The 22,634-nt window shown below is 35.8% G+C and overlaps 1 protein-coding gene across 2 annotated transcripts in view; it reads right to left on the bottom strand.

Moving 5' to 3' along the window:
• Positions 1 to 10,322: 10,322 nt before the first annotated feature.
• The window catches only part of LOC124796300 (ras-related protein Rab-37-like), a 335,644-nt gene continuing 323,332 nt past the window's right edge, over positions 10,323 to 22,634 (bottom strand). For both annotated transcript variants that reach the window (XM_047260426.1, XM_047260434.1), the window contains 2 exons: positions 21,698 to 21,839; positions 10,323 to 10,816 (listed from right to left, as the gene is read on the bottom strand). In XM_047260426.1, the coding sequence (XP_047116382.1) occupies positions 10,708 to 10,816; positions 21,698 to 21,839 (251 nt within the window). In that variant the 3' untranslated portion in view covers positions 10,323 to 10,707. The remainder of the gene's footprint in view (positions 10,817 to 21,697; positions 21,840 to 22,634) is intronic.

Below are 22,634 nucleotides of genomic sequence, written 5' to 3'. Positions count from 1 at the left end.
AAGGTGCCACAAATATCCTTCATGTTGTGACAGGTGTACATTAGGTGCAGACCCAAGAAACTGCATCATCACAATAGCACTCTAATAAGACTTTATATGGACTGCAGATGCATATGCTATGGTTCAGCAACACGAAATAGCCTTGAGAAGCTAGATAAGTGCCAGTATGAAACCAAGAGAGTCTGTATTAGAGCTCCTAAATCAACTCCAACTAATGTTTTACTGGTGAAAACAAATGAAATACCATTAGAACTGCACAGGAAGTAAATCACCACTATATTCCTGTTGATACATCCTTACATGACAGTTAGATTAGAGAATTCATTAGTAAGTGCTATGTAGACAAATACTGGCTTAAGAAGAAACTACTGCCCATAGCAGATTGACTTCAATGCTTTCCCTACTTGTGAATATGTCACTACTTCCCAAATTTTTGCTGCTTCAGCCCACCCTACACTAATGCTTTACTGAAGCTGAGCACTACAATGTATCTTCCATCCCTGTAAGGTGCACTGAAAGAGAGAAATTTTGCTGACAGTTTAGCAGTGTGGCCATTCTCAAGAAATAATTACACAGATGAGACTAAACAAAAAGACAGAGCAGGAAGTTCATTTGTAGATGGCAAGACTAATCAAGGGGGAAAATTTGAGCTCCCTGAAGTAATGTCCATACTAACTGAAGAAATCATAGTAATTATAAAGGAATTTAAGCACACAGAAGAAGTTTAACAAGAAATAATCATTACTTTTCCAGATTAATACTCATTACTGGTGCTGTTAAAATACTATAATGACAAAAACATAAAAAATTATGTACTATACTGCATTATAGATGCATTTCAAGAGCTTTCTAGCCTAAATAAGACTACCATCATGTTTTGCATGAAAGGACATGGTAGAATAAAGGGATATGAAGAAGATATTCTGGCCGAGAGAGCTGTGTGCACTGATTCAGCGAAATATGATGAAGTACCATCTGACAATCTCCCACATACTATAATGACTTGAATCAGGTGTCATTGGAATGATTGGGCTTGTGAAAATAAAGCAAGATGCTATGCCATAGTGGTACCTAATCTCTGATTACATCCTTGGTAGCAAAATTGCAGATATAGTGTAAACTTTATAGTGGCAATGACATGGCTTTTCTTCAGTCATGTGAGATTCTGGGAACATCTCTACTACAGCTTCTTCATGTGAATTCAGCAGTGAGGAACATGTCAACCATATTTTCTTTTGCTGTAACAGAGAATATAAAGAAACACTGCACCATCTGATGTCCTCTGGTAATGCTTTACCAACGAGTATTCAAAAGTTTTAGCAACAGAAAACAAAAGTGTATAACCTTCTGTACAATTTTATTACAGGAGAAATCAGAATATATAAAACACGTTTTCTATAATTTTTTACATTATACTATAGTAAATGAAGAATGTAAGAAAAGATAGATTGCTACTTACCATCAAGAAGACACATTAAGTTGCAGACAGGTACAATTAAAAGACACTTACACAAAACTTTCAGACACAGCTTTCATTAGAAAAAGAGAGAGAGAGACACACACATCATTTGTACACACAGGCAAGTGCGACTCATGCATACTTAACCGCAAACTCCAGCATCTCAGGCCAGAATGCAACTATCATGTAGGACAGCAGCAACCATCTGGAGGGTGCGGGGATGAGTAAGGTATGGGTGAAGGGGCAGAGGAATGCTGTCTGGTGGAGTGTGCAGGGACTAGAATGCCAACAGGTACAACATTAGGAGGTTGTAGGGGAGGGAGGTGGGGAAAAAAGGAGCGAAAAAGAGAGGAGTGGGGAAAGATGGGTGGGTGTGGTGGCAGAGGGTGGCAAACATAATAAATGGTTAGGTAAGATTTGTGTTATCAAACCTCCTTCATAATAATGAACATATTTTAATTTTCTGAGATCACTGACTTAATTTTATGGTAAATGAACTTAATGGTTAATTGCTTTTTTAAAGGTTCAGTCTGTTACACATGTGTTAAAAAATCATTTTGAGGCAGGCTGTATGGGTGTTGTTGAAATGCCATTCAAAAAAAATCTCTGGAAGGAATGTAAAATCTTTGTGACTTCGTATCTATATTTTCATATGGACAAATTTACATAAATCATAACAACGTCCATGTTATGATAAATTCAGCTGTAAAATGTGCTGTACTTTTCATCGGTAGGAAACAACAAATATCTTTCACAGTCATTCTCAAACAGGTTTTTATTCTTCAACTAATAATGATGCACACGTATGGCCAGAATTACCATATATACAGCAAAGTAAAACACGTCAATGTTCTTGCAGGCATACACATTTCAAAATAGTGCATTCAAAGAATCTAAACAGCTCAACTGTTAGTCTGGTAACCAAATAATGAGCAATTATATATTAATTTTACATTATATCATAGGGTTGAAGTAGAAATTAAAAATATTAATACAGTGTCTTCAGTCAGCTGTGCTTATAATTGACTTTTTTTAAGTATTTCTGCACATAGACATTCTAATACATAAACTCCAGATGTGCAAGTTTTCAGCCAAGTTAACATTATCATTACATTAAGCTGCAAACCAAAAACCTGCAGATTATGTTTTACTGAGAAAGCTTGAAAGATCACACTCATACACACAAGTACCTTACAATCATATTTTTCATACATATATATATCAGTAAAATCAGTACAACTTTCACTGATAACTACATCAACGGTCAACATACGGAGATTCCTTTATGAACAAGTATTACAGGCACAGTATAAGACATCTTAGTACAAACAGAAATGTTGGTTGGAACTACTGCCCATGTGCGATGAGGTATCTCATTGTTGTATGAGCGAAAAACTACTGCAGCAACCTGTTCCGAAAATAGTGCACATGACATAAGTACGTAAAAAGGAGCTCTATTTGTACTGCAAAAAATGCATTTTGTTAACAGATGGTAACCACTTTCAGACATGTGGCTTTGCAAAACTTACAACCAGTTGAATGCATTTTATTTAAATTACACCTGTTACATGCACTTACAAATACTTAAAAAATAAGAAAATAAGAAAAGAAACAAGTCCAACAGAAATGTTTTATTTCCTGCAAATAATGCTACTCATTTATTGTTTTTCATGATTTTTAGCTGCTTAGTTCTTTTGGTAATTCAAATACACTCATGGAGTATTTCAAGTCACTCAAGATTACTTGCTTGGTTTTGCAACTGTTGCCACTGGTCATTCCAACATTTGTATGCAATATCTCTTGCCTAATCACTAACTATGAAAGAAAATACAACTATTGTCTTTTGCATGTAGACAATAGTTTGCATTTTTATGTGAACCATTTTCATGTATATACACTTGTACATAAAGCATCACCAGCAACATTATCTTAAGAATATTTAATGGTTTCATAACATATTTTATAAAGATACAATTTTGCCAACAACAAACATTTTATAATATGCTCAATAGACTCTACACTTCTATATATATTAACATCATATTTCTTACTGGAATTCCTGCGATCTGTAAAAACAGAAAGGATTCCATAGATTACAAATAAATAACGGAGAAGGATGAAAAAACAGTTATAATGCTGGACATAATCAAATAAAATTTTTGAACTTATTTTTTCTGTTCTTTGATTTTTCCATCACCTTTGTGCTCACTACAACAGAAGGAGATGTGCAAACTTATCCGAAAAAAACTGGTTACAAAAGAACAAGAATTGTAAAAAAATTCAATTAAAGTAATCTAATACTTACTGCAGTTGTGACTCAAACTCCACATAAATAATTCTGTATCAATTTTCTCTATTATAAATACACATCTTTATTCCTTCAGGTTTAACAATTATCTTATACTTTTTTCCACATCAAACTTACATATAAAAGAGTTATTCACACATAAAATGCAAGTACAATTGGTATAGACAACAAGACAGTAACAACATACTTAACACATTTTCTGCAATATATGCCTCACACAGTATCCATTGCCTTCATTCAAATGACTTACATTCGTTTCAATTGAGTAAAGATAAGCATCTCAGCACTGCTGTGAAATTATTGAAAACTGGAGCATGTAAATTAACCTCCACCTATATTATTTTTTCTGCTATCACTGTTAGTCTTTCTTCAGTTTGGAAATTCTAAGACTGGCTGGGATCCTGCAGATATTATACAATTACATATTCTTTTCCAATAGCAAGATACATGAAAATTGGCTAAAAACAAAGACCGCATTTGGTTCTGAATGACAAGACTATGTCTGACAAGCTGAGAAAGTTTGGCAATAGGATCAAATTTATTTCTGTGATTATTTTTTCTTTCTTTCCTTTTCAGTTAGACTTGAACAATTTGAAGGACAAATTAAAGTTATATGTACTTCTGAATGTGTTATTATCTTTATCAAAATATATTTAAAAAGTTTGTGACATGAAGCAGTTTATAACAATATAAAAAAAGGTTGAAAGAGACATTACAACATTTTTAGACAATATTTTTACAAACATATAAACATTTTGAGTTCTTTTAAGTCAGTTTACCTTGGGAATACTTTTGTCTTAAATGAGCTTCACATGATTTTGATTTCATTTCATTTGTAGGTCAATTATGAAATGGCATAAGGTACACAAAGCACAACATGTTTGCTTGAATTTTATGCAAAATCTCTTCACCAGCACAATGCAAATTCTTACCACTGATTAATTTTCTGCTACAGGGAATGTGGATATATATTATTTATTATCTGTAACCAGATAAGTGGGCAGCTACTTTTAGCAGAAAACTTAAACAAATTTGTTTCCATTTCTTTTATTTTTGTGCCAGTGTTACACAAATATACAGGGTTGCAGTTGATTTTTCACTGCAATTACATGACAAAATATTCTTATGAAAGGTCGAAACTGTCATCTTTAAAGAACACAAAACTCATGAACAGTTTCAACATTTGATGTTCATTTGTAACTAACAGCTTATTGTCAATGGAGGAAATATGGTCCATTTCTGCACTTTATTCCAATTTCTGTCTATATAAAACCTTTAATTTATTTAATTTATAGTTACATTACATTTTTTGGCGTACGGCCTTCTTCAGATATTGTACATGAAATGTGAAAGTGTAAAATCAAGAAGGAAGAAACTGAATGACATTACAATATAAACAAAGCAAGTCAGACCACACTGAAGACAGTGCTGAAAGTATAGTCTCATGTCAAGATGGCACCATTCCCATAACAAAAAACTGATAACAGATTGATAAAACAACCAACAATAACTATGTAAATGCAACCTGCATAGTCATCTGCAACACTGGAGATGTGGTGTGGACCACATAGAAAATAAGCTGAAAAATTTGCACAGAATACTTAAGGGCTGTATTTGAAATGTGCTTGAAGGTAAAAAGATTTGCTCATAAAAGAACACATTCAAATATACTCCTCAATGAATGGACAAAGTTCAGTTCTAATGATTTTTTAGGAACTATGAATGCTACAAGGCTCCTTATCAAAATGATGATGTGCTTCATGTTCTCTGCACTTGCCTGTGTCTGCTGCTGACTGTGCAGCAAGTGTTCAAACTTCCTACACTTTTATTGGCTGCTCTTAAATTTAAATAAATATTGCTTTAATGCCTGTAGTGTAACACTCATTTTCATCAATAAAATCTACTAGTTTGGTTTGATTGCAGTTAAACAGTTTTCACTTTAAATCATATAAATCTGAGGTATGGATATAGGTTGCTCAATGTTATGACATCTGCTAATGTAAATATTTGGTCTTTCTTGTAATAATAATAAAAAAAGAAATAAAAGCAAAGTCACAGTCAGCAGTGATGTAAGTACAATTCAGTTATCAAGAAAGTCATCAACTTTACTCTGTATACACATAAACTAGTCATTTATGTAAACATTATACATTGAATTTTTTTGTGTGGGACACACTGCCCCAAAATTATATGGAAAATGTATCCCTAAAATTGTATGAAAAATTGATCCCTCTGCTCTGACTAAAGTTTACAGGCAGTTTCCCTTAGCTGTAACACAAACATCACAAGTGGAAATCCACTCCAAAAATATTCTCAATTGGGACTACCTTTCCACTATTACGTCTTAATTAAGAGATAGGACCCTCACTCTACATTGAGTCCAAACTGAAACAGACTGTATGATCTTTCAGCACAGAGAATGAAGAGTATGAGAAACAGTAATTCATTTCTAACTGTTGTCTTGTTATTCACGTTAATTGGTTGGTATATACTGTAGGATAACTGAGACAGCAACTGGAAAAAAGGTACATTGGCTTATGAACCTTTTTTCCACCCACATGTTTAAATAATCCACTATACTTTCACCTTAATCTCTGCAATTTATGATTCAACCAGCTGACTCTAGAGGCCAGGAGAGCAGTTTGACTGAATGATTGCACAGCTGATTACTGCTGCATAATGATGATAGATACTGTACAGTAGCTTTTAATTTAAAATTTGATGCTTTGTCATCATAAAAGAAGTATGGGAGTATGTTATGTTCACTCATGTGACTTTCTAGGACATACATTCTGAATAAACAAATGGCCTACAGCACAAGTCTCTCCATTATGGTTGAAGAAAATCGACAAGGGGAGAATTTTGGATTAATGAATATGCAATAGCAGCAAGAAATATAGCCAAACAATGTATTACTGCTTTGAATAAGGTAACACTGGCAAACATATTTGCATGTATAAAGGGCTGTTGCCAGACGAACATTGCAAGAAGAAACATTTAAATGGAGAATATCAAGAATAATTATTCAAAAGGTTTTAGTTAAGTGGGTCTATATAAATATAACATATGATACAAGCTAATTTTATCATAAGTAATGAACCAAAAACTATACCTCTAAGTACTGCAAAGAATTGATCACATGTCTTGGGATATAGGCTACATCTGCAAGGAACAGAAGTCAAAATTTGTCACCAATTTTTATTAACTTTACTTAAGGTCGGTGTTAAGAGAGTGTCCTGCATTCAGGAGAAAGTTGTGCTAAATAAATCTTTTGAGAAAGCAAAAGGTGCTCATGCTAACAGGCCATTGAGTTTGGTCAAAATATATGGGAGTTGATGACAAAGCACCTGTACAAAGAAAGAAGTCATTACTGTCAAAGTAAATCTATTATTATTTCGATGATCCAGATTTAAATGTTAAAGTACTTTACAAAATGTTGAGGAAATATTTTAAGGATCAAAACGGGAAAGCTATTACTATGAAATAAAGTGCATACTTCAAATTCTTTACGCAGAAATGTAGATTGTCATTCTAAGAATCTAAAAATGATGTGTGTGACTATTGTTCACAGTGTGAGAGAAAACTTACACATAGTCCTAATGACAGCTACAGAGTTGAACGCTTACTTCACAAGAAAAAGATTGAAAAATACTTTGAAATTAAAAGAGAAATTTTAGAGGAAGCTAAAGACAGTGAGAGATGTATTGCCATAGAATTCAATGATGCCCAAAACTTTTCTGGCATCAAAGCTGAATGTTACTAGGCACTTGTACAAAAGACTGCTGTAAATGTACATAATATTTCTTACTAATGCTGCATGTGGGCAAAATAAGAATTTGGCCATCATTACTTGTTGTTCATATGGAATGTCATTATACTTCTTCTCTTCCCAATGTGTGGACACTTTTTCTCCTTGTGCATTAGAAATTTTATCATAGGCTCTAAAGAAGGAAACCATTACTCCTACAGCTAAGCCATACCTTGAAGCAATCAGTTTATGCTAATCTCCACCATTCAATGCTTGATTTGATGCTGATATAATCAGAGCCTGGAATGGATTAATGAGCAAGTTCTTTCTACAGGCCTCCTTTTTCTAGATGAATTCAGAGTATGGCTACAATACAAAACAGATGGAACATTATGTGCTTCAGGAACTTACACACTAAGTTACGTTCATTTCTGTTTTTTTTATCTAACATACAAACCCTCCAATCAGTTCAGTGTAATGATTGTTCCCCAGTGTTGGTAAATGCAACAGAGATAAAGGATGTTCAAGACTTATGCCAGTTCACTGACCAGGCAAGATTGAACTGAAAGTTTTGTAGTGTAAAGGTACCGAGCTACTCCAGAAGCAAGTATATCTGATAATGAAGGTGATTTGCATGTCTTGTAGGTATTAACTGATTACATTTGGATATTGTTAGCAATAGTATTATTCATAAAATTAGTGTTCATTTTCAACTTCAGTAATAAATTGCATTATCTGCACAAATAATTTTCTGTTTACAGGTTCTTTATTACGTAATCAATTATTACAGTATTTGCTGGGCAGAGAAAGCTTTTTAAAGACTTGTGCTCTAATGAAATAAGTATATAAATGTCAAGAAACTGAACATATTCTAATAAGGAAGCTTGTATTTAACTCAGAACACAAGAATTATAGTGGGGTGTAAATGAAATAATTTTATAAACAGAAAACAAAATTTTAAAGCTGTGTGTCTCAAAACATGATTTCTGTCTATATCCCTTTTCCAGCCAGTGTTTCAATCGTTCCTGTGTGATTAATGGTTTGTGTAGAACTCTTTTAAATTTTTACAATTGAAATTGTCAGTTAATTTTACACTTGACCCTCACTAATGATATGGTCTATTTTTGTTATAAATAAAGAAAGGACTTGTGTCACATGGCTATTTTGTTCATATATTTGCTGGAAGTTTCTCAAACTGGCAGTTATCACTAGTTTATGCCCACAGAGAATACCATTTTGACTTGGGACTATGCACTGAGCACTGTCTTCAATTTGGTATAAGCTGCTTCATTCCTGTGGCAATATTAATGGACTTTTCTAGCTCTTCATTTTACACTTTTTCATTTGATTTAGTACATCTAGCAATGGCTCTAAGGGAAAAGGTATTCCTGTTACAATGGAATAAGTTAAAAGTGTAACACAGGCAAAAGATGTAATAAAGAAAAATAGCTTTTAAGTACAGGGAAATAAATTGTTAATATGGAAGTGCAGACATAATTACCAATTTTGATAGTGGATTGTATGACAGATTTCTTTCATAAGAAAGTGGCTTCAGTAGTCAGTATTTTTCAGAGCCCCTACTGGGAAAACAACACACAGTTTTAACAAAGACAGAAACTCAGAAACTGCTGCATGGTTTCAAAGAATTAGACAGTAAGCAAGTACCATTAATCTCAAAGGTAACATTATTGTCAAGTGAGACCAAATCTCACTGTGTACATGAAAATAATGAGTAACATTGCATGTCCATAATTATTGTGAATAATACAGAGAATTTTAAGGTTATTTTCATTTGAATGTCAGGATAAGAAACATAAAGAGTTGTGGAAGACGGTAGTCATAAAACCTCATAACTGAAATTAACTATGAGAAATAATAATTCAGGCGCAAAGGTAAGAGCTTCATATGAGTATAAGCTGCCATAGTTTAGCTAAAATATTTTTCGAGCAGAATTAAATAATAACTGTGTGTACTATTTGCTAACGTCAGTATTAAAAGGATGTAATAAAATGCAGTGTGTATATTGCAACAGCTGAGACTAGTTTTTAATCAAGCGGTGGGAGGAGGAGGATGGTGGACAGAGAAATTATCTCTGCTTGAGAATACTATATTTGAATTCACAAAGTATCAGAAATGGTGATTTGGGGGGGGGGGGGGGGGCAGTTGTGGGGTGGGGAGGGGGGGGGGGGGTGCAGGAGAAGAGCTCTTTGGGTTTAGTATCTGAAAGATAAAATGTAATGTATTTGTGGATAAATTTGAAATATACTCTCTCTGGAAATACGAAAAATAGAACATGTATAGCTATCACCCACTGAGCCTTCAGAAGTTTTATTTTTAAAATAATGCATGGAATCAGTAGTTTAAATAACACCCCAAAGTAGTACTCCTATTGTCTTTAACAAAATGAGGATAAATAGGAGTATAGTTACAAATAAAAGATTCATCTGAACTGAAATGAATTAAAAACTGAATTGTGTCGAGGGCTTGTATTTAAAAAACTCATTAATGTTGAAATAAGCTTAGTTGCTTGGATGTGTTTCCCACTAAGCTAAATAGCTTATCAAAAATACTCAGTACAGTTATTCACTATGAAAGAAGAAGTACTCATTTGAAAGTTGTTTTAGTTAAATGACTCTGCAGAATTTCAAACATTATTATAGTGGGACATAATTGGTCCAATTTTAGTGATGTGAATGAAGGATTATAGGCATAAAAATAGTTTTATTAAACAGAATGAGACTATTTTCTGTAACTAAGCGTTACATTCTATGATGAAAACAAATGTTACTGATATGTTAAACAGATTGTTCCAATCTCTGTATCTTTCATTTTCATATCAATAGTTCTGCACAAAAGAATGTGCTGGAGTGTAGCAGCATTACCTTGACAAAATGTAACTGGAGGCATCCATTGCCAGTGTTCAAGATTTTAGTTTTAATTTCTTCCATGGAAAATGTACCCAATTATCAATGTCAGTGACATTATATTTGCATAGAGTACACTAGTGTTTTTGTGGCTTGGTAACTTACAATGTTGCAACGAACTAATAAAATCAACTGAATGAAGGCTATTCATAATATATCATTGTGTCTTAAGTATTCAGATCTGTTGTAGATGACACAGCAGTCCATGTGCAACACGCTAGCAGGTACAAAACATTCTTAACACAGCAGAGACGACAATCCTGAAAGCTCACGTGTTGCAAGGTGGACATGAGCCACGCTGTGCCTGTTCACGCACATACTCTTGTACGTTGAACTTGTTGGCATCTGAATTCCCAGTCTTGCGTGACTTCAGCTCCCTGAAAACAGTAATTTCAGTTGACAGGTATTTCAAAATGATATTGCTGTATATAAAATCTTTATTTATGCAGCTGCAGTTCACAGGTTTAACACTGATGAATAAGAATATGGAAACTTATGGGATTTCTGAGTTATCAGTTCAGCTGTAAAAATGCAGTTATTTCCTAAACTTACAGATCAGTTAGGTTTCAAGAGGAAAGTTAAGTACCTATACAACATTTATACAATGCAGCAATTTTCAGTTTTGTTAATGGATACATTTTCATGAACAGAATTGAGATAAGATAATGAGAGGTGGCTCATCAGAATGTGCTTCAAAGCCATGTGTGAAATTTTTAGCATTTTCACACAAATTATTGGTGTTCTTGTTGAATTTTAGCAGAAGGAGGTTAAAGTTAAGGCACTGCATTTTACACCCCTCCTTCCATCTCTATCATCGAGATCCTCAACACAACATTTCACTGACTAGTACTTATCACAGTCACTGACACTATTCAATAACTCATCTGCCATGTGCCTCTCCTAAAAGTTGTCAGGTACCTTTTCTCTGGTGTTGCAGCAGATATTTGTGATTTCATTTTTGCATTGTATAGCTTGAGTCATTCCAAACAAATGCTACTCATCATATGTTTCATGCAGAAAGTGTTAGTTTGTATCCCATTATTACTGAATTGATTTTTAAAGCAGAATTTTATGTGTCCATTTGATAGAGTGGTCCCAAATTAGCCTAGTGTGATGTTTCTTTTTTTTCAGGATTTGTTAACAGGAACAGTAAAACAAGTATACCCTATACGCCAGCGGCGAGAGTGCGGGAATGGCCTGTACTGACTGCTACCCCAACATGCAGCAGTGCTGCTTAGTCACTCCTGAAGTGGTGGTTATTCTTCACATTTAAATGTCCCTGTTAATACATATCAATAAATGCATATCACTCTAGAATAATTTGGGACTGCTCTATTGAATGGATACATAAAATTCCACTCTAAAAATGATTTTTTTGTAATGGGAAACAAATTTATGGTTTCTACTGACATTGGGCATCACATGAGAGGTAGAATGAGTAGCATTTGTTTGGGCTGATGCACTCTACACATTGCTAAAATGAAATTGTAATTACACTCTGAAACACTAGGTAAAGTTTGTCTGATCACTCTTAGGATGGACACCCTGTATATTACCTAAGTATGAAATAACAGCCTCATGATCAGAAATGGTCACTGCTACCAAGCATACTGCATTGTGACTCATAGAAGATAGATGACGATGTGATATCAGTTACGGATGAGAGTCAGAGATAAAGACTTAATGCAGAAAATAAAGATGAATATTTGGGATTATGTCTGTAGTGCTCAGAGTTAATTATTTCATTTAAGGAAAGATTATGGCTCAAGGTGCATTATCTTAATAAAAAAAGTCAAGCTGATACAGGAGGAATGGTGCTAGGGTTTCATATCCCTGGATCTTGACCTCTTCCCCTGTCCTCCCCCCCCCCCCCTCCCTCCTCTCCCACACACAAATCTTACGATGAAACCATGAGTTTATGAATACCATTCAACACAAATACCAAACTGAATTAGATATATTTGTGTGACACAAAGAAATAAAACATGTCTAGTTTGGCTGACAACAGACATGACATCAATGTAAGTATAAATTTACCACTTCAAGTAAAATTTCCAACTGTCTACTGAATGGCAGATTAAAAGTTTCTTTAAATTCCTTCAGAACACCTTCAAGGAGGTGTGAAACTAGTTCCCAAGAATAGATCAAAGAAAGCTTAGAGTGTACATAGTTTACAAGCTTGTCATTGGCATATTATTGTTGGAAGCTAGTTTTAAAGTATCAGCTCAGTAAATCTGATTACATTTTTCCTTATTCATTTGACGTATTGCACATGTAGGGACTATGAACTGTGCTTTATGAGACATGGATCAAGAGGCTGACATATGAATGAATACTTTATTTTAATATTAATTTTGGCCTTGCCAGATAACTTGTATGTAAGCATTGTACAAAACATATAAATCCTGCCAAGGGCACTCATACCCATGAGTAATGGGGGGGGGGGGGGGGGGCCTTCGACCCCTCCATCTCTAGCTCTCAGGGAAAAGAAAAAATATTGTGCAGTCAGATTTTTTTCCCAAGATAATGATGTAAATCTTCCATTTAAGATCATACACAGAATTTTCAGTTGAATTACCTCTGCTATGAACCACAATTTATAGTAATTGCCTTGGGTAGAAAACTATGTGCAGTGGCTGGAAAAAATTGTTGCCATTCCAACATTCAAAAGGTGGACCAATACTTTATTGAGCAGGATCATAACATTTTTGGCTCATTGGTGTATGTTTACATGGTATGCAAGGGAGAGGCCTTTTATGCAATAAAAGTTTAGTTGTTCTATCAGAATTTTAGTATATGTACAATCAAAGACCTAAGTGAAACGCCAACAGGGCAGTTTTTGTTATTTGATTGAATTGGAATTGAGAATAGAAGATTATATATTTGCCTTCTCACTAGAGAAGCTTCTACAGAAGTCAAACAAAGCTGTTAAAAGGTTATTCTCAGAAATATGATTCAGTGTTCTGTTCTGAGTTACTTTCTCACAAAGTTTTGGGATCACAGGAAGGAAGGAGATCATTCTATAGCCAGAAAGTCAGTTTGCTTATGTCTACTTTTGTTTATTGGTGTTACCACTGCGTACATAAGTCTTTTGGGAAAAACACATTGACACATCAACTGTTAACAAATGTAACTGAAGGGTGTCACTTGCAGTCAGCACACGAATTAAGTACTCTGACTGAGATGCCATAACATCCAGAAGGGTTACTATATTTTAGTGACCACATGATTTTTTAGATATCTCTAACAGATGAGTTAGCAAGACTGATGTATAGTCAGTGCGTATGCCATGTCCATGTAAGCAAGTTTATTCTTTCATACTTTGGTGGATCTTTTTTTTCCTGTGTTTGAAGCTACTGTCAGAAAGAAATTCATTGTATTTGGTAGCCAATGATTTCAATTTCATATCACCTGTCACACTGCTGCTGTCATATGGGAGTTGAATTCATTTGCCTTTCCAAGTTTCTTTGTGTCATGCCTAATAATCCTTCAAATTGTCCTTCATTTGTTCTCAAAATTTTGATTTTTTTGTGCATAGTACATAGTTTTTTGCCTTTTTGATGAGGTGCTAAGGAATTTTGTGGAACTGCTTGTTGTTCATTATTACATATTGATTACAGATAGTCCCTTTGCATTAAAAAACTCTCTTTCTGCTAGCACAACGTATTTTTATTCTAAATGTTAGCCATTCTTTTTTGGAGCCTCAAGTGTAAGTGTCCCAAGTCCATTGTAAAATGAAACTTGATCTAGGAGCTCTAAGAATATTTGTAACAAAGATATAAATTTCACTTCTATTATGAGTCCTTGGTAAACTTCTTCCCAATGTTCACCCTGTAAACTGTGTAACTGACTAATCATTCATCATGTGGAATCTTCATTTGCCTTTCTTAATTGAACATGGATTGTTGGGAATGCTTTCTGCTGCCATTTGACCAGTACAGACAAAAGCCATTTATTGTGGTGCACTCACCAATTTGATTAAAGACAGTATGATTCAAAAATAAATTATAAACTGATGGTTTCATTATGACATTTTATTCTTGTTTTGAATCTTACTTTGAGGATCAAACAAAAGCTGGATATTTGTAACCTTGCATTGCTGAAGTTCTTCACTCAAATAGCTGCTCAGCATAGGTCTGTGGCTGGGGATTTTTATTCCACTTTTAGTATATATAAACATATTACACTACAGTAATGCGATACTAACTTACATTCTTCTAGGTGCATCTGTTCTGTTACTGTGGCTTTCAAATGATGTGCTGTTATTTATAATATGTATGTGGAAATATCTTCAGATTTTACAAAGTCTTGTTTTTATATGAGAAACTAATTTGTCTTATTGTAAAAGCTTCTCTTGCTTTGAATGAAAACTCCAAATTATTATGGTTGTTAACTGTTATACTGTCCAAGCCTGCTGTTTTCCTGTTTTTCCATTTATTCTTGCACCTTCAGGTTATTTGGCAGCTCTTACTTTTTGAAACATTTACCCTGGCAAAGGCCTAGTGAAAATATTGGAAATAAAAGGGATTAGGTATGCAGTTGCTCTGGTTATATTGAATGCTGTCCAAAATCAGTTGTGCAAGTAACATCTCACCAGAAATGACCATGTGTAGTGCAGTTGTGTGAAGGGTGACACATCAGTCACAACTATGTGTGATTGCCCCCGCTTTGTTGAGTGACTGATGAAGCTCTGCAATTTTAACATTCAATGCAAATGTCACTCCAGGCTTAATCAAATTATTCAAAGAGTGAAACAGTCTTACATTTGTGTGAGAGACATTTCCGGTTTAGATTAGATTAGATTTACTTTCATTCCAATTGATCCATAGTGAGGAGATCATCCAAATGTAGAACATGTCAGAAAAACAATAATACATGACAAATATTTGCAACTAAAACAACTAAGCTAATGTACCTTCCACAGGTCCCAAGTGGAATGATAGTCAATTTTTTTTAATGTACATTATATGAAAGGATCACTTTACAATACTTATTTAATAAGATCACATTAATGCACCGAATTTTAAAAAACATGTTTTTTTTTATTTATAAGGTAATAAACCTATAATAGAACTACTACAACACTTTTTTACAGTGAACATATTACTGCACTGAAATGGTGCAGATGTTAGATTGTAAACCACACACACACACACACACACACACACACACACACACACACACACTCACACACACAGAGAGAGAGAGAGAGGAGAGAATGAGAGAGAGATGGCTCTACTGAGAAATTCATCAATGGAGTTGACCACAAATATATCCTATAAGCTTTTCTTAAACTGAATTTCATTGGTTGTTAAGCTTTTTATGGCTGCTGGCAAGTTATTGAAAATGTGTGTTCCTGAATAATGCACACCTTTCTGTAAAAGAGTAAGAGACTTTAAAACCTTGTGAAGATTATTCTTATTTCTAGTATTGATTCCATGAACTGAGCTGTTGGTCTGAAAAAGTGATACATATTTAATGACAAATTTCATTAGGGAATGAATACACTGCTGGCCATTAAATTTGGTATACCAAGAAGAAATGCAGATGATAACAGGTATTCATTGGACAAATATATTATACTAGAACTGACATGTGATTACATTTTCACGCAATCTGGGGTGCATAGATCCTGAGAAATCAGTACCCAAAACAACCACCTTTGGCCGTAATAACAGCTTTGATACATCTGGGCACTGAGTCAAACAGAGCTTGGATGGCGTGCACAGGTACAGCTGCCCATGCAGCTTCAACAAGATACCACAGTTCATCAAGAGTAGTGATTGGCGTATTGTGATGAGCCAGTTGGTTGGCCACCATTGACCAGACATTTTCAATTAGTGAGAGATCTGGCGAATGTGCTGGCAAGAGCAGCAGTCAAACATCTTCTGTATCCAGAAAGGCCCTTACAGGACCTGCAACATGCACGACTGCATTATTCTGCTGAAATGTACGGTTTCACAGGGATCAAATGAAGGTTAGAGCCACAGGTCATAACACATCTGAAATGTGCCATCCACTGTTCAAAGTGCCATCAAAGCGAACAATAGGTGACCGAGACGTGTAACCAATGGCACCCCATACCATCGTGCCGCCGTGATACGCCAGTATGGGTGTTGATGAATACACACTTCCAATGTGCGTTCACCGCGATGTCACCAAACATGGATGCGACCATCATGGTGCTGTAACCAGAACCTGGATTCATCTGAAAAAAAGACGTTTTGCCATTTGTGCACCCAGGTTCGTCGCTGAGTACACCATCACAGGCGCTCCTGCCTGTGATGCAGCGTCAAGGGTAACCGCAGCCATGGTCTCAGAGCTGATAGTCCATGCTGCTGCAAACATAGTTGAACTGTTTGTGAAGATGGTTGTTGTCTTGCAAACGTCCCCATCTGTTGACTCAAGGATCGAGACGTGGCTGCACGATCTGTTACAGCCATGTGGATAAGATGCCTGTCACCTCGACTGTTAGTGATACGAGGCCATTGGGATCCAGCACGGCATTCCGTATTACCCTCCTGAACCCACCGATTCCATATTCTGTTAACAGTCATTGGATATCGAGCAATGCAAGCAGCAATGTCATGATACGATAAACTGCAATCACAATAGGGTACAATCCGACCTTTATCAAAGTCGGAAACGTGATGGTACGCATTTCTCCTCTTTCCCGAGGCATCACGACAATGTTTCACCAGGCAACACTGGTCAGCTGCTGTCTGCATATGAGAAATCAGTTGGAAACTTTTCTCATGTCAGCACGTTGTAGGTGTTGCCACTGGTGCCAACCTTGTGTGAATGCTCTGAAAAGCTAATCATTTGCATATCATAGCATCCTCTTCCTGTCAGTTAAATTTCGCGTCTGTAGAACATCATCTTCATGGTGTAGCAATTTTAATGGCCAGTAATGTATATTGGGAAGCAGTAATTAGTATCCCTCATTCCCTAAATAGGCCACTGCAGGATGTTCTTGAGTACACACTACATATAACTCTTATTGAATTTTTTTTGTGCCTGGAAAACTTCAGCTTGACTTGGTGAATTACCCAGAAAATAATTCCATATGACATTATGAAGTGAAAGTAAGCGTAGTATTCCAGCTTTTTCATTTTCATATCCCCTATGTCTGACAGAATTTGCATTGCAAATAGAGATTTGTTTAGGTGCTTCAGCAGTTCTGTGGTATGCACCTCCCAGCTGAATTTATTAAAGCCGTAATCCAAAAATTTAACACTGTCTACTTCCTCTATCTGCTTGTCATCATATGTTAGGCATATACTCATGGGACACCCCTTACAAGTTCTGAACTGCATGTAGTTCATTTTTTCAAAGTTTAGTGACAACGAATTGGCTAGGAACCAGTGATTAATGTCCACAAATATTTTATTAGCCAATCTTTCTAAAACTACTCTTGATTTGCTGTTTATTGCACAATGTTTGTATCATCAGCAAACAAAAGAAACTTTGCATCTGGTAATGTTACTGATGAAAGGTCATTGATATATACAAGAAAAAGTAAAAGCCCTAAGATGGAACCTTATGGGACCTCACATATAATTTATTCCCATATGGATGATGCCTGAAACTTAATACATGTCTCTTTCCTAATAACACTCTTTGTTTCCTGCCAGAGACATAAGATTTGAACCAATTTGCAGCATTTCCTGTTACAGGATAACACTCTAATTTACTTAAAAGGATATTGTGATTTACACAGTCAAATGCCTTTGACAGATCACAAAATATACCAGTTTCCTGCAATTTTTTGTCTAATGAATTAAGTATGTTTTCACTTTAAGTGTAGATGGCCTTCTCAATATCAGAACTGCAACTTTGACTGTATGTTATTTGTGATAAGATGATTATAAAGCCAGTTGTATGTTACTTTTTCTAAAATTTTTGAGAATGTTGGCAAAAGTGAAATTGGATGGAAATTTGATGCTATTTCTTCTTAAACAGTGGCTTAACTTCAACATATTTCAACCAGTCAGGAAATATTCCACTGATAAACAACTGGTTACACAGATAGTTTAATATGCTACTTAACTCAGAATCACATTCTGTAATTACCTTTGTTGATTTTTTGTGATACCCACTAGATGTTTTTGATTTTAAAGATTTTATGATGGACGTTACTTCTGCTGGGGTCGAATTCATAATATGGAAGTTACTAGGAATGTCTGGTCTGAAGTATCCCATCATAGTATCTACAGAACCCAACAACCCCACTTTTCAGTAACAGTTATAAAATGTTTGTCAAAAAAGTTCTGCAACACTAAAACACATCTGTCACCAATGTATCATTTACTCTTAATGCTATTTGCCCATCTTCATGTCTGGTTCTACTTGTCTCCTCCTTCACTATATCCCATTTTTTTTTTTTTTTGTTAAACGATTTTGCTTTGATGTATGTATTACAGTCTTTAATATTTTGCAGTATTTCTTGTAATCTACTATAGCATCAACATCAGAACTGTTTCGGATTGACAGATAGTTTTCTGTTTGTTTTACGAGATACCTCTATTCCTTGAGTAATTCATAGCTGCTTTTTAGCCTTTGCTCTAACTTTGGTTAGTTTTGGGGGAAAATATGTGTTCAAATAGGTAAGCACTTTATTAGCAAATGTGTTATATTTTTCACTCATGCCATGAGCACTGTAAACATCACTCCAGTGAATGTCCCTGAGGAGTGTCCTAAAATAATCAATTTTTTACCTTATTGATCACCCTCTTGAGTTCAGATTTAACAGGTTTTATATCCTGTTCAGTATTAACATTTAACCAAAGGAATTGCATGTCATGGTCTAAGAGGCCATAGACTACTGGTTTTGTAATATAATTTTGTTCATTGAACTTTACTATAAATGTATTATAAAATGGCCATTTGTGAGCAATTGGCTACCCTAGTTGGGAACTTTACAGTGGGAATTAAGTTGAATGATAGTGTTACTAACTCAAATAAGTTCTTATTGGGAGAATCTTTAAGGAAATATACACTGAAGTTACCAGCAACCACTATTTCTTTGGTTTTTGGTTATTAAGTGGTCCAGTACAGCTTCAAGGTGGTTTACGAACAGATTAAAGTACACTTAATATTATGAAGAATTTTTTGTGGAATTCTACTTCTGTTGCTCATACATCCATATGCTGTTGTAGGCAAAATTATGGATGTCTATGTTCTTAAATTTATGACAGTTCCTGATGAATATGGCAGCTCCTCCTCTCTCCATTACTGGTATATAAAAGTGAGATGCTAACCTAAATCCTGCAACACTTAAAAGTTCTATACCAGTGGTCACGTGATGTTCAGAGAGGCAGATTATGTTAGCTGGGTTTGAGGACTCTGATACACCTATTCACATAATTCATTAACTTTATTTCTAAGTCCTTGAATATTTTAATGCAATAAAGGTGAGTTAAAAATGGGTAGAGTTGAAATTTCTGCTGATTGATGAAAATTCTTAAGCAGCAGTTGTTTATGCTGATGTAATAAGCTAGAATTATTTTTTTTTGTTTCTTTCTCAAACTGAAGGTTTGTCTCAGTCCTAATCCCTCTTAAAACTTGTTTTCTTTCTATCCTCCCTACCCTAAAAAAGGGTCTTTTCTAAACCCTATAACCACTGGTATTTTATCACTCATTACAGTGCCTCCGCCCTTTAACTTTCCTGCTATTTTTCCAGCCATTTTACCCTGCCCTTTCCTGTTGAGGTGAAGGCCATGCCTGGTATAATCCCAACTATTGAGAGAATCAACAGGAACCACACCAATGTGTGACCCTGCACCCAACATAAGCAGCCATTCCAAATCCAAATCAACTCTCCTAACAGAAGAGTTCAAATGAGATCGGTCATGGCGCCCAAGAACAGATACAGACTCAACACTAATATGCTTCAATGCTGATGCAATCTTTGCCATAATCTTAGCCACAGCCTTGAGGTATGTTAGCAGAATGAGATTGTCACTCTGCAGTGTGAGTCGTGCTTGGGTAGCTCAGTTGGTAGAGCACTTGCCCGCGAAAGTCAAAGGTCCCGAGTTCAAGTCTTGGTCTGGCACACAGTTTTAATCTGCCAGGAAGTTTCATATCAGCGCACACTCCACTGCAGAGTGAAAATCTCATTCTGGAAACATCCCCCAGGCTGTGGCTAAACCATGTCTCCGCAATATCGTTTCTTTCAGGAGTGGTAGTTCTGCAAGGTTCACAGGAGAGCTTCTGTAAAGTTTGGAAGGTATGAGACGTGGTACTGGTAGAAGTAAAGCTGTGAGGATGGGGCATGAGTCATGCTTGGGTAGCTCAGTTGGTAGAGCACTTGCCTACGAAAGGCAAAGGTCCCAAGTTCGAGTCTCTGTCCAGCACACAGTTTTAATCTGCCAGGAAGCTTCAAGTGTTAAGTGGTTTACGATCTTTTATCATAGTTTCTCCAACTTCCCAATGAAGTCTTGTTTCACTTGAAGATGGGTTTCTAATCACTCGAAATCAGGCATAATTGAACAAAAAAATTTGTATCTGAAGCAGTTTTTTTATCTGATTCCATGATGCTCAGTTGCAGATGCCCTGTCAACCAAATTTTCTGTCACTATTTCAGAGAACTGAATAACACCTCAAGTTTCAAAAGAGAGCTAGTTTCATATTTATGAAAACAACAGTAACGTCTGACTTTGTTCTTAATGCACCCCTTATGCAATAACAACTAGGACCATCTCATTCCACAAAGCCCCTAATTGGTACAGTCTACCTGGATTTCTCCATCCCTCCCTTTTCTCCAGAGCTTACTGTCTCATAAAATCTCACTTCCATACATCCATAAATACATTTTGTTTCTTCCACTGTCTGTTGTTATCATTTTTGCTGTTAGCTCTTAAGCCAGAAAAAATTATCCCAAATGGAAAAAGATAAATTTAAATCTTGCTTCAAATCATTTTAATTCTTTTCCAATATTTCATTTCTCTGCACAACATCAAAATTATCACCATTCTTTGAGTAATCATGATGTAAAAAGTAATACATGTGTAAAACCTGGAACAAAGTATCTTACAGAAAGCTGATACATTATATGGGTAGAAAGTGAGGCAGGTGAATGCAGTGCAGTAACAAAGTAAGAAGCAAGTACAGTTTATGGTTCCTCCATCCACCCCAATCATGTCACAGATACGACTTACATTCAACAAGATTGTTATGTTTAAAGAAAACTCTTGGAAACTGTTATTGGTACGTTCAGCACTCTTTCAGCCACTACATACAAATATGGAACAACCTACCTGGCAACAGCCAGGAAGCTGAGTTCTACATTGAGGCCAGTCTTAGCGGAGGTTTCCATGAAGGCAACATTGTACTCTCGTGCTAGCCGCTCACCATCCTCCTTCCTCACCAACCGATCTGAGCCGCAATCTGCCTTGTTGCCTGAAAGTGGACACCAAGGAGTACAGAATTAGGATAGTATTCTACCAAAATTCACACAGAGTATACAAAAATTCATTTACAGTATAAGTTTCAAGAGCATTTAGAGTCTTAGAGTGGATCTGTTACTGAAGATGAGGTTGTTAGTGAAAGGTAGTTTAGTGGTGAGCGATGGGGTGGAGGAGGGGGCGGGGGAGCCAGGGATGGCGGGCAAGGGGGGGGGGGGGGGGGAGGGTTGGTGGGATCTAATGTAAAGAGAACATAGGCTCTCAAAATTTCAACAGTAAATCTCCTTGATACTTAGGGCCATATGTAGAAGGTGACAGAATTGACCATCACGGAGGATGTGGGCTAAAAAAAAAAAATGGTTTAAGAATTATCTGGTAGGGGTATATGAGTTCACCTATCCCTTGTGTTACTAACTTATACTTACAAGGACAAAGCTTTCTCTCAGCCCACAACTGTAAAGATACATTGTTGTCACAGTGTCATTTTACTCAAGTAACACCACAACGAAAGGACTGAGGCTACTATGTAGATATCTCTCACTGACATTGTTTACGTAATAACAGTGCATTATTTGATTCACACAACTCACTCATGTTTACTAATATTGTTTGTTGCTACTACGCTACAGTGTTGTAGGATCTCAAAGGTCAGTAGGCTGATTCTGAAGCTGATCAGCTCTCCCCCCCCCCCTCTCCTTCTCCCCCCCCCCCCCGCTCTCTCTCTCTCTCTCTCTCTCTCTCTCTCTCTCTCTCTCTCTCTCTCTCTCTCCCCCCCCCCCCCCACTCCCTC

The sequence above is a fragment of the Schistocerca piceifrons genome, chromosome 1 (genome assembly GCF_021461385.2).
Source record: "Schistocerca piceifrons isolate TAMUIC-IGC-003096 chromosome 1, iqSchPice1.1, whole genome shotgun sequence".
In the NCBI taxonomy this organism is placed as follows: domain Eukaryota; kingdom Metazoa; phylum Arthropoda; class Insecta; order Orthoptera; family Acrididae; genus Schistocerca; species Schistocerca piceifrons.
This window is presented reverse-complemented; position numbering and strand designations above follow the sequence as displayed.